Source organism: Corapipo altera, unplaced genomic scaffold (assembly GCF_003945725.1).
Source record: "Corapipo altera isolate COAL_440 unplaced genomic scaffold, ASM394572v1 0, whole genome shotgun sequence".
In the NCBI taxonomy this organism is placed as follows: Eukaryota; Metazoa; Chordata; class Aves; order Passeriformes; family Pipridae; genus Corapipo; species Corapipo altera.
In genome coordinates this window covers 75,236,515-75,249,855 of record NW_020884872.1, presented here as the reverse complement: position 1 = coordinate 75,249,855, position 13,341 = coordinate 75,236,515, and the positions used below count along the sequence as shown (strand labels likewise).

At 36.7% G+C, this 13,341-nt stretch overlaps 1 protein-coding gene across 2 annotated transcripts in view; it reads left to right on the top strand.

Moving 5' to 3' along the window:
* Window positions 1-4,348, top strand: part of ATM (ATM serine/threonine kinase) — a 62,344-nt gene extending 57,996 nt beyond the window's left edge. Inside the window, exons 61-63 of one of the 2 annotated variants that reach the window (XM_027645814.1) lie at window positions 1,377-1,440; window positions 2,117-2,253; window positions 2,390-4,348. In XM_027645814.1, coding sequence (XP_027501615.1) covers window positions 1,377-1,440; window positions 2,117-2,253; window positions 2,390-2,570 — 382 coding nt within the window. In that variant the 3' untranslated portion in view covers window positions 2,571-4,348. Of the gene's footprint in view, window positions 1-1,376; window positions 1,441-2,116; window positions 2,254-2,386 lie in introns of both variants that reach the window. The other variant, XM_027645038.1, reaches the window with a different exon arrangement.
* The last annotated feature ends 8,993 nt before the right edge of the window (window positions 4,349-13,341 follow it).

Below are 13,341 nucleotides of genomic sequence, written 5' to 3'. Positions count from 1 at the left end.
TGTTTCATACTCTTCACTAGCTAATGGGTTATTGTCACCCACTTGTGGCATTCAGAGAGGGCTCAGCATTTCCAAAGGCTCCACAGCTAACCACTGATTTAGAATGATGAATTTTTTTTTCCCTTCAGAACTAAGCTGTTCTTTCAGACCTATACTATATATATTCAGAACTATTCGATGTCTTTGAACAAATTTTGTTTTAACTCTAATTTCTGTTTAGTTTTATGTAAGTAAATTGGAGTCTTTTCCCCTTTTGGATCATATATTTGATAGCACTTTGCAAGTACAAAATATAAATCCTACAATAGATTTGAACTGCGAAACAGAAAAATCCCTAAAGAGTTTAGTTTCTGTCAACCTCCATCCTATATCCTGTGAATGACCCATGAGAGCCCTAAGAAGCAGGACATTTCTCTCATTCCAGTCTTTGATGATGTTCATGAATGTAATGCTTGCAATCCCCAAATTTAATGTCTTTAAAAAAGTATATAGTGCAAGTGTTGTCTTTCTAAGGCAGTAATTAATGTTAATAAGTAGTTCCTAGTACACCTTTGTCCCGTGAAGGAACAGTCACTGCCACTTCTGTTCTAAATTCACAGTTTTGTGTTACTTCTAAAACTTTTGCCCCATTGTACAGAAAAACATGAATTGCTTGGCTCCAGCTGAAGTACATACAGCATAAAAGGCACTGGTGCAGATGCTGTTTCTGCCTCAGCCAGACTGACTCATAATGAACAGTACTGGTGTAAATACCATAAACAAGTCATTTCAGGATTGAATGTGAACATGATCAGTTAACTCTGAGGGGGGAGAGGTGTTCTCATCCTGAAGTACACAGGAAGCCTAATCCCTTTCAACGGAGTACCTGTTCCATAGGAAAGCTCTGCATTCCTTACACAAGCTTAGTTTGCTTGGGAGTGAATGTAGGAGCGAATAATAGCTTCTATATCTAAACTTACAGCAGAGATTTCAGAGATTGCTTAATGTCTGGTTTCTGGATCTGTTCATTTCGTATAAAGGAACCCTACCAAGGTGCTCCAACATGTTGCAGAGCACCACTGGCACACAAGTTTTCTTTCATCCAAGCAATTCTGCCATCGTGGCACACCTCAACAGCCAGTGTTAACTCAGTGGTTAATTCTGTGTATAGAAACATCTCAGACAGTGAAACAGGTCATCCCTTTCTCTTAGAGAATATAATCAGTGAACTACCCAGTCTCCTTCTAAATTTCTTTTTTTTTTTTTCCGAATGGCAGTACAAGAGGTTACTCTTATGTTAGAAATTTTAAGTAGAGTACAAATATCCACTATTTAAATCATGAAAATGCCATTACATTTTACCAAAAAGAACCTAAAATACAGTAAAATGTTTTTAGATGCTGTGAGAAAACAATGGCTGTTATGAGAAATTCTCAAGAAGCTTTGCTGACTATTGTAGAGGTAAGCATTTTTCATTCTTTTGAACAGTAACCTGCCAGAATGTCTTCAGTTTTTTGTCTTTGTCTTCATATGTATTACTACACCAAATATTCATTTAAGGTGAAGATTTTGTACTGAATTTGAATGTGGTAGTGTTGGCCAGATTTGTTAATTCATGTATTCTTCAGTAAAATTATAACCAGTTAGAATTTTCTATGGGAACTGTTTCCTTCAGGCCTTTTACTCTCTTCAATATCTAAATGTTTCTAGCCATAGTGCAAAATTTCCAGCAGGAGTAGTGCCATTTGAATTAAATCCTCTTTGCATAAGTCACAAAGAAGAGAATAAAACTCGTTCTTAACAGCAGCTTATACTTTACATTAAACACTAGTGATTCTTTTTAGTGCCTAGCAGTGTATTAAAAAATTACCTATTCACTGCTGAGATGGGACTGAGTGGCAAAACTGAGTTAAAGTATAAACAACACAAATACCTGCAAATGATCAGATGCAGTTTTATTGTTGGGTTGTCTACTAAGCAATTTAGCCCAATTCCATTGGTTAAAAAAAACCAAAAACAAACCAGAACACCTAAGCTCCTAATATTGTGGTTAGTGTGAGCATTACCAACAGTGCTAGGGCACAGAAATAGCTGTAATTGACAGTTTAAATTGAAAAGAGGTTTATTTTCTGTGTAGGTGCTGCTCTATGATCCTCTTTTCGACTGGACCATGAACCCTCTGAAAGCTTTATATCTGCAGCAGAGACCAGAGGATGAGGCTGACATGAGCTCTACACTCAGTACTGATCCACAGGAACGTAAAAGGAAAGCCAGGTGCAAGATTTTTTTCTTACTATCTTCTTGCTGCACTCTTGCCTTGCTGCTTTATGTTTTTCTCCTTCAATGTTGCTCATGTTGGTCAGGATCCGTATCTAGAACACCTGTTTTTCTTTTTTTATTCTGCCAGCAGTGACGACCAGAGCTTTAACAAAGTGGCTGAACGTGTTCTGATGAGACTTCAGGAGAAGCTGAAAGGTGTTGAGGAGGGAACAGTACTCAGTGTAGGAGGGCAAGTGAACCTCCTCATACAGCAGGCCATGGACCCTAAAAATCTGAGCCAACTCTTTCCTGGATGGAAACCCTGGGTGTAACTTCAGAGGATCCAGCATGCTTTTAGAAAAAAACTATTTCTATGCAGCAAGTGTCTTAACATTTCAAATTGGTATTTCATAATTAAAATTTATATCAGGAGCAACCATGAAGCCTTATGCATATTAGCATTCAGTAGATGGTTTGGATTTTTTTCAATAACCTGTTACTGAGAAAACATTTTTTGTCCACTTAGGTTCACCATACAGTATAAAACACCAAGCACTGCTTTGATGTTCCTTGTGACCCTCAAGGACTTTGCTTGGGCATACTGGTTGCATTGTATTCTCAAAGCCTGAGATTCATCACTTTGTGTGTATGTTAAATAGCTGGAGTCTTGTGTCTAGTAATTCTCTGTGATAATGTGACTGTGTAGAATGGGTGATCTAAAAACCAGGAGTCTTGAAATAACTAGCTAAAGTACATTTCTAAAGGGGAGTTATACTTTAAAATAATGCTTCATGTTTAATGAGCCAAGGGTTCTTGGGGTTGGGGTTTTTTAAGCTTAGTTAAATGGACACGTCTGTATATAGATATAGACTTTAAGCCAAGTATAGTATAGCTGCTTTTTTTCCTGTTGTAAATTGAATTATGTTGGTACTTTGTTTTTATAGTAGTCTTAATAGTATAAAACAATTAAAAAGATTTCACTTCTGTAGCTCAGGCTTCCTCGATAAAATAGGTTGACTATACAATGAAACTTAGCACATCAGAAATGCCTCTAAAGTGAACAGTCATTCTGCATCTGGAATAAACACCTGTCAAAAACTTTGAAGTTGTATTTTGAGTACAAAAATCTCATTCTGATTGCACGTGCTTTTACAGAGGACATTGCTCTTCCTTAAAAAGAAAAAATCGGATAGTCTGTGAATATGGTTAATCAGAAAAACCATTCAAATAACAGTCTTACTGGTATACTTAATAAATCTTCCCAAATCATCTTTATATTTAAAAAAAGGAATGAAATTTGGTGTGCCCTCACATTATCTTAGTTTACATTTTATGCATTTTTACGGCAGTATTAATGAAGAATTCCCATTCTAATCAGCATTTCATGGATTTTTGTTTGTACAGTGTTCCCACAATTTTTAGGCTGTATCTTTATTTCGTAAGATAAGGTCAACATGGCAAAATGAGTCTTTTGTACTATGTTTTCGTGAAGCTGACATAAATGTCTTTTGATCCTTGGAACCAGAAGTGCATCTTGACTTTTTTTGTGGGCAAGAACTGTGGTCCAGGGGTACAATGATTCATTGTTTCTCTCAAAATGGAACATAACTGAAAGAGCATACACTTTTTATGTGAATTTTAAATGACACTTAGGAAAGGGAGGAAAGTTCTACCAAGCAGTGGTAAGTAGGAAAGAACTAAACAAAACATCCTGAAAGTGTTTTTCTTTTTAAACACAGACTTAAAAAAAATCCAGTAGTATTTCTGGAAATTTTTCTCATGCTTCTTGTAGAGGAAGTTCTTGTTTAGGCATTTTGGGGGTTATTTTGTACCAGAATTCCTAGCTATCATATAAAAGAATATTGCATAAAAACACCTGACAGAGCCTTCCTTCATGACTTTTCAATATACCAGTTGAAAGGGAATGTTTTGAAACAATACTAATACAGTTGTCCCAGGAAAGCCTAACTTCAGAGAAAATAATTATTTCTCTGCAATGCTGTTAACTTGGTGCTTAGTGACTAGATTTTGAATGTCTGTACTTTTTCATTGTTCAAGCTGAATGAAACACAAATAAAAATGCATATAAATATTGTAAATTTAATTGAAACCTGCTTACATTACTTACTGGAATACAGGTTAGCTGGCAAACATATGAAAAAGTTCAAACTATTAACAAACTAATGTCAAAATCAATGTGACACAGTCCTGTTACTATTGGTTCCTAATTTAACTAATCTGACATTCTTGAGATAATTGTCATCCCTGCAAAGTTTGAGGTAACCAAATAGTGACCATTGGAGGCTGTGCTTTTTGGTCCAGTAATGCCTTAATTTTTAAAGTCAAAATTAGAAAGTGAATGTTTTGCAAAAATGTATCATCACAGATACTTGTATAAGAGTAGACAAATAAAACATGGATGGAGATGCTGTTTAAACAGTGGTTTTGTCACAAATGCTACTGCTGATGGTATGGTGGGTTAGTATTTGGAATATAAATATATCAAATAATTCTATATTTAGTCATATTTTGTGTATTAGTAAGACAGATGTGAGACAAGTCAAGTTGCCTCTTTATTAATTTTTTCTTGGAATACATCTTAGTAATTTTAAACATTTATGCTCAGAAAAGATAATTTCTAGGAAAAATGGCCCTGTGATTAGTATGATGGGCAAGAGCTTCTAAACAGCAGCATATTTATTTGAAATTAGCTTTTTCAGGTGAAACGTCTATTGGAGAAACGTCTTCGGGAGTATGAACTGGAAAAAATTGAAGTGTTAGCAGGTAAACCAATTGGAATTGTATACCTTGAGGGAACTTTTCCATTATCAGGAATTCTGTTCTGTGACTAGAAATCAGATTAGTTTGGCCAGCTTGTGAGGTACATCCAGTTTAAATAAAATAAGGATGTCAGTCTTCATGAATGCTGTCTTCTGGAACCTGTGGATGGCCTGAAACAGCTCTTAGGGAGAGATTGCCTAATGCTAGCGCTTACTGATGACACTTAAAAATTACAGTTAAATAAAAGTGTTCATTTCAGCAGGTAGATTGAAGAGTGAATCCACAGGGAAAGCTACAAAGTGTGCAAAGGAAGGTTTAGATTCTTTTCCCACCACAGTTGAAAGTCTTCCCTGTATCTTGATTATGTGAGAAGACTAATGTGGTGGTCACATAACACATCACCGGTCCTGCATGTGAGCACATCTATACTTACAGCTTTCAGGGATGCACAGTGCATAATGTCAGTAACATCCTTAAGGGTGCACACAGCTTCTCTCTCTGTTCCCCCATTCTTTCCTCACTTCTGTACCTGTGTCCACAAAAAATATGGTGCAAAGGGACTACACCTTTGCCTGCCCCAGAGAGTTCCCACTGCAGCATCAGTTGCTCTTCCTCCCTCTCTGCATACCCGTTTTGCCAAACACATACCATGCAGCAGATTGAAGCTTATTAGGTTGCCTCAGTTGCTGTATGCCCGTATGGTGGATGCAAAGCGGAAAGGATTATAAGAAAATTCATCTGCCTATAGAAAATCCTCCTTTTGAAGGAACTTCTTGAAATGCATTGTGAAGGAGTCCTTCACTTTTTAAAAAATTCCTCAGCCATGTTGCACTGAGTCCTCCCCACAGCTTCTAGGATGAAGCAGTGTGACAATGTATACTGTACTGACTCTTTTCAAAGTTTGTGTTAACGAGCAGAATTCACCAAGTCACTGTTTTTCTTCACAAACAAGTGTTTTTTCCTGATGCTGATTAAAATGCAAGTGGAGCAGTGCTGGGTATATTCCTCATGTGCTTTCACGTATCAAGAATGTTAGAGAAGGAAGGGGTGGGGGTAAAGAGGGAGAAACTGCATGGTTTTCTAACTACTCCAAAATAAAGTTTTCAATTCTCCAGTCACAAGGCATAGGCTGTTTGACTGTGTCTCTGGATTATAACTATCATCCTTAATGCCAGTTACTGCTAAGTCACCTCACTGCTCCCTGAGTACTGCTCTGCAAGTGCAGAAAAATCTCACCATAGACAACATGCATTTGACTTGCAGGAATTTTTTAGTACCTTGATCTCTTCACCCAGGACCCCTGTTTTGTACCCACATACACCATGTAAAGCAGAGAAAATTGAGCTTATGGTGTGGTAGAAGTGAAGCAATTTCCTAAGGTGTAGTTCTGCTTCTGCATCACAGCGAGCACTGTTTTTATAGAAAGCTGGACAACTGTCACATAAAAAGTTCTTTAGTCTGTGGTCCTTTGGTCAGCATCTTGGAATAGATTTTTCTGGTGGGTAAAATTAATTTCTTAGTATCTGGGAAAATTCCTTCATGCTATGTGAGGTGTCAGCATCCAAAGTGACAAAATGGCAGCTCCTTAAGCTGAGTGAAGTCCATAAAGTTGTGATTTTGTGCGTTATTTAACAGTAGATGATTAAGTAGTGTTTCCACATCCATTATATAAGCATATATATTACTGAAGTACCTACTTACAAAACTTCCATCTGAAAAAATTATGTAATTTCACGAAGACTTTTCAGATTTCACCAGTGCCTCATATGAACACATAGCATTATGCTTCCCACTTATAAATGATTATGTATTTTTGTACAGTATATCCTCAGTAAAGGGAGTGCAGATTCCTTCTTTTATGTGATTTTTTTTCAACCTAGATACAGATCTGTTAGATTCTCACCAAAGGGGTTAACACTTCCATGCAAAAACCAGCTTTGCCTCCACATGTACTTTCCCCAAACTACCCACATCTGTGGTAGAGAGTTCTTTAGATTTCCCATGGAGATAGATTTTTATTTCAAGAAGACCAAACATTTAGTTATAGGTGTTTCTCAAGCCACTGCAGAGAGAATGATGGCTTTGGAAACTCTATCCAGAAGTGCTCCAGACAGAGTTCAAACTAGATAAAGTAAACAACTAATAAGGTAGTTGTACTTAGTCTCTCATGACTCACCTCGAATCTCCAGACATCTTCTAGTCATTGTACCCCTGAGCTTACCTTTGACTAAACACTACGGTTGAATTTGGGCCCATCAAGCCAGAAGAAAATGTGAAATTATATAATTGTATAATAGCTGAAGCTTGTGGTATACATGTTCCACAACATACCTTCCATTCCAACTGTCCTGTTCTTCAAGGGAATTTAACTTCAAAATCATTGTTCAATACAGAGTTCCATTTTGTCCTCAAGTCTCCAGCACTGCTTCCAGCCTGCCTTCCTTGTGTGGAAGGAACATTTGTCAACAGGAGAGGCTGTAGGAAGTGCTCAAATGAGTACTTCCTGTGGGTAGCTCCCAAACCAAATGTTTTCATGGAGGAGAGCCTCTTGGAGTGCACCTGACCCGTGTTCAAGTGGTTGGCAGGACTAGATCAGTATTCCTCAGTTAAGATTTGCATTCCATGAAGTTTGCCAAGATATCTGAAATAACTCTTACATTATGTAAATCTTCAAAAGTAACACCACCTTATTAAATTAAAATTTAAATCAGACATAAAAAAGCGAAGCAACGTCTAACCAACCTTGTTAGTATCTCTCACTCTGCTTGTCTTCATGTTGGTTTGCGTTTCCTTTTTCTACCAGACTGCCTGACTGCATTGGCAGACCAAGTCCAAGGTTGCATCCTTGTCTGGGGCTCTTTGAGGTACCACGTACACTTACTGCTGTAGGAGGAGATTTTTGGTCAGTTTCTGAAATACCTCTCTGTTGCAGACCAGTCTGAAGAAGTTGCTGTTTTAGAGCGATGCTGAATTCTGGATTACATGAATAGGGTGTAATATGAGGTTATCTTAGAGTGATCAGGATATAAACCCTGTTCAGCCAAGCAATGCTATCCACTGTCCTTCTGGACCTTGTTCCTGGAATGAACTGTCTGACAAATTAACCTGAGTATTGCTCAGAAAAAAACAACTGGTGCTGCCCAAAGCAGAGCCAATAAATTAGACGATTATTAAGCAGCATGGAGAATCAGAGATCCAGTCTGTTTGACCCATGGCCCTCAAGCATACTCTCCTAGCCCCTTTATTATTTAGCAGTAGAGGCAAAGACTTTAGTTAAGCAAAATCCAAGGCAAATTACATGGTTTCTTAGGCTTAGAGCTAATGCTTCAGATAGGCAAAAGGTATTTAAGTAAATGTTAAAGGTGCAAAGGTTAAAGATTAAAATTCCTGATGATAAGCACTAAAAATAAGGTATCACTTTGTAACAACTTTTGGGGCTTTTTAGTTCTTTTTTTTTTCTTTTTAACTTAGTAATTTCTGGTTAGTATTGCTCTATTGTTTAAAAAAAAATTATTTCTCATAAAATCAGTTTGTTGACCAATTTTTTTCCACGCAGCAGTGTAACTCCTAAATTACATCAAATTATTTAAATTATGTGAGTGTAAATGAGAGGACAATCTGGTTCTTTATATGATTTTGTTTCAGTTTTTAGACTTGCCTCACTACCTTAATCAGTTGATAATGTATGTTAACACACCTATATGTTGCATAATATGTAAGTAGATCATAGACACTAAAAGCCCTTGGCTATGTCAAAACAGAGAAACTGATGCCCTATCAGCACACAGTTGTCCTACTGGTATAATTAAAACCAGTTTTAAATCAATTTATTTAAGTCTGTAAAAATGACTGTGGGTGCAAACCTCCATGTGACACAGACATCTCAGTATAATTACCTCTTATCTGTTCCCCTTAGTTCTGTCATTTGCACACAAGGTCTTGTAAAGCAATGACAATAAATGAGGTATTGTGTTAAGGTAGACATTATATACAGAAAGATAAACAGACCTTTGAGCCTCTGGTTCTTCTGAGCATATACAATGATTACTTAAAGCAAAAGTGTTCTGTCATCATTCAGTTCCAAATTACCAGTTTTACTTTATGTAAAACATGGAAGTCAGCTTGTGGGCTCCCTGTTTGCACTGTTCCCACTGACCTTGTCAACCACTTTCCTTCTCACTCCCACACTATTTTTTGAGTCTTGGTTCTAATGGTTGTGAAGATTATATAGTAGTCCTTTTTTTGATTCCAAAAGCCCTTACTGAAATGCGTCTTTCAGCCCATCCCTCCCACACTTCACTCACTGTTTCCTGACTTCATTACAGCATCTGCAATACAGATGTAGCTCAGGGGTCTTTTCATAGTTTGTTGCTGTGAAAGCACTACTCATTAGTTAATTATAGGCATGCTTGAAGCTTTTAAAGTTAAATAATGCAATAAGAAATTGCATGTCTATAAAATCATTTTAGAAATTAATAAGATGGCATTAAAATTTTTTTTACATTTCTATCCTATTGCATTTTTCAATTACTCTTTATTAGAAATATGAATGTTCAGTGGTAAGAAAGTGATCCAATTGACAGCAAGGACTTCAATGGATTTCTTAGCTGACGGAGCAGGCTGTTACAACGTGTTCTGTATATAAAATAAGTAATTTACTTTTATTGCTGGCTGTTACAATGCATTTAACATATTGAATTAATGGATAACTCATTATTTTGATATTGGTCTTCCAGGTCTCTCTATGAACTAATTAGAATTTATCGAAAATGCTTTGTCATTCACTAAGAAGAACATTAGGGCTTCCTTGTTGTAGAGAGCTCAATTTTTTATGATCTGAAAGGGGTTTATCCCTGTGGATGAATACAAACCAACTGTTTTTCCTGAAAGACTCAGGAGATCACTCCCACGTATTCATCTGTGGCCTTTGTTGTGTACAAGAAGACACAGATTTCCTAATACTGGAAGTGTTAAACAGAAAGAAAGTGCTGCAAAGAACTGCATTTGCATTAATGAGATTATCTGTTCCTTTTCAAAAAGTACAGTCAGAGCCAAAATAAATTTACTTCTAAAATACATTAACTGCACATGCAGCTGTGTTACGATTTTGATTAACAAACCCATATGCCAAAATAAAAGACAATAAAACCAGCTAATCCGTAGAATAATTCAAAAGTGTAGATGAACTATGGAGAAATCTTGACTGCAACAGTTGTACATTTCAAACCAGGCTTTAAGGGACTGTTGAGGCTTTGGGATTCAGCTGATTGATTGACTTGTCGCTATTGCTGTAGAGGAGGGTTCATGGCAATAATTGCCTATGACACTTCACTGTGGAAAGAGTGAAGCTTTCTTAGACAGTGTCAACCTGTATGGTAAGAGTGACTAATATTTACTTGCTTTCTTAAAGATGAACACCCCCTGTGTCTGGAGCAACAACCACAGAACTTTATAAATAAATACTGAATCATGATTGGCAATGATGAGTCTGGCACAAAATATTTGCATTTCATAGTACTTTCATCTGGGGTTCTAACTTACTACACAGACTGTATGTGTATTTTTTTCTCTAGAAAGTTATGAAAAGGTTCTGTAATGCCTACCTACATAGTCCTTCCTTACTTCATGCTAACTCTTACTGAAAGGATCATCTTGTGAAAAATAAATAACTTTTCCACCCTGGCCTCTACACTACAGCTTGAACAGAAGTCTAAGCAGTGTCTAACATTTGAATATCCATATACATAATTGAATTGAGGCATACTAATGGTATTTTTTCATAGGGTAAAGTTGAATAAGGAGAAGGAGGAGGTTTGGAACAGACACCAAGTAATTATGGAAGAAAAGCAGAGATTTAGTAAAAATGCCAGACAGCTGGGCAACAATTTTGGCAATTTTAGCTTCCTTCCAGCATTTTCAGGTGTGGTAGCCATAATTCTTATTTAAATGCCTCAAAAGCATGAGACATTTATGTAGGACTATGATATTGCAAGTTATTTAAATATCAAAAAACAAGAGGCAAGCAATTGCCTAAATCGAAGCAGATGCATGTATGAAGACATTTCAAGTAAAAGAATGTGTAATCATTTCATACCATTTTCCAAATCTCCCCATAGTATCTAATTCAGAAGTCTACGTGCCATAGGCTCACTGTGTAGCTACCAGAGCTAGAAAGGTACTTCCCCAGAGCAATTTTACAACAGCTAAGATGATTGCCCTGCAAGGGTAACAATTTCTTCCTGTTGACTACCTTAAACAACTATGCTCCTTGCTGATGGAGTAAATCCAGTCGCTGAAAGTCTGCCATGAGAAACAGGTTTAGCTGAAAACAGAAAAACCAAGACTGAGTTTGAAAAAAAGCTGTGTCTTGATAGGAGCAGACCACTCCCAGATTTGTGAGTCAATAGCACTGACTAGTGGTTAGCACTGTAGACATTGTGAATTTAGGAATCTATTTTTATCCCCCTTGACTTGCTTTGCTGAATACATTTAAAGTATGCAAATATTCTTAATGCTTTCATACAGTGGCAATTTTGTGCATCTAGAATGAATACCACAGAGAATATCATGTACCATAAAATGATACTTGCAGTACCTAGCCTGATTTTGATTAAAGCATCTGCTGCAACACCTAGCAACTCTGTCTGCAAGTAGAAAGGTAATAATCTGTAATGCTTGCATCCTACTGAGAAATTAAGTCAGAAAGTATATTATTGTGAATACTGTTACAATTACTTGGCAGTACTTGCAGAAACAGGCTCTTGATCAGGTTTAGGTCCTTTATCAGAGAAACTAGAAAACACACAAAACATAATGAGGTTTCTAGCAGACAGACAAAGCTGCTTAAAGAACATATCATCTACAGTCTCCCAGGCATAAGCAAAGGAAGTCAACTTGACCCATAAATATTTCCATAATTATCAAACAGCTTTCAAGTGGCTTTTGAGAAATGAGTTCCAGTCCATTATAATTAATTCTAAAAGACAGTTGCCTTCTGTGTGCCTTGTTTCTTTTGTTCTTCCTTCCCTTTAGTTTTGTCTTTACTTTGATGTCAGGTTTGTTTTCCCTTGGATCATAGTTTCCATTGTTTTCAGCCTCACAGTGCACCTGTAAATGTGGGACCCAGAAAACACTGGGGGCAATCAAAAGTAACTATTTGATTTACATTGCCGTAATAAGCCTCATTTTACAACACCACGCCACAACTACAAAACAATGAGACAAGCCAGTAGTAGAACACAACAAGCCACTAGTAGAATGTAAGTATCTCACTTAGCACTGTACTGTGTAACTTGTATAGCCCTTATCTCCTGAAGGTAAATACCCTTCACCAGAAGAGGAAGATCTGTTCCTCTAAAACTTGTAAGTTTTTTATTGTAGCGAAATATATGTGCATCCTGTAGAGAAGTGCAAATACACACACACAAAAAAAGCCATAGTTTTTGTAATTTTCAGTTGTGGAAAAAAGCTGTGAATAGGTTTTCCCATGCCCAACCTTAAAGAATTTAAGAATCACAGTCCTTGAAATGGTCCAATAAATCATATTCACATGGACGAAATGCAACACATTGTTAGAAGAAATAGTTTATTTTTATATTAGAACAAGGTAATGGTGAAAGAGCTTTCAGAGAGAAATACATATCGGTATAAAGCACATTCATTACTTAGAAATAATTTTGCAATACTGCATGTATATCACTCCATTTATTTGTCCTGGAAATAATTACTGAGTAAAACTCAGCTCCTCTTCTCCAGCTTAGATTTAACAGAGCTACTTTGAAAAATAATGTTTTAATACTACCTAATTATTTTTTTTTTTAATAAAACCAGGTCATCATATCCTTCCTTGAATTTTTTTTCTGGCCATTAGTAACTGCTTCTGACTCTTAAAGAATACTATTCCTCCTTCTTTTAAGTAATAACAGATAATAAATGTATAATTGATTAATTACAGTCATCTGTAATTATTCTGGACAAGCAAACATGTAGGACAGGTCCTTACTTATGTAAGAATTACTTCTGTAGGTACATGGCCCTGAAGAAAAAAAGAGGATTTACACAGAAGGGCACAGAAGGAAAAGAGCAGATATACTGAAAGGCAAAGAAAGAGGGAGCAGGTTTGTGAGTGGCCTCTCTCAAGAGCTGGTCCAAAAAACAAACTTGGGTATCATTAGGGAGCAGAAAGGAGGTGAGAGATAGACCTGAGGCTGAACAGGATACCAGTGGGAGTTGAGAATAATTCTGGGATCATCCTTAGGGATGGCACACACATAATTTCTTATCCAATGTTAATTCAAACTGTTTTATCCAGTATATAATGAC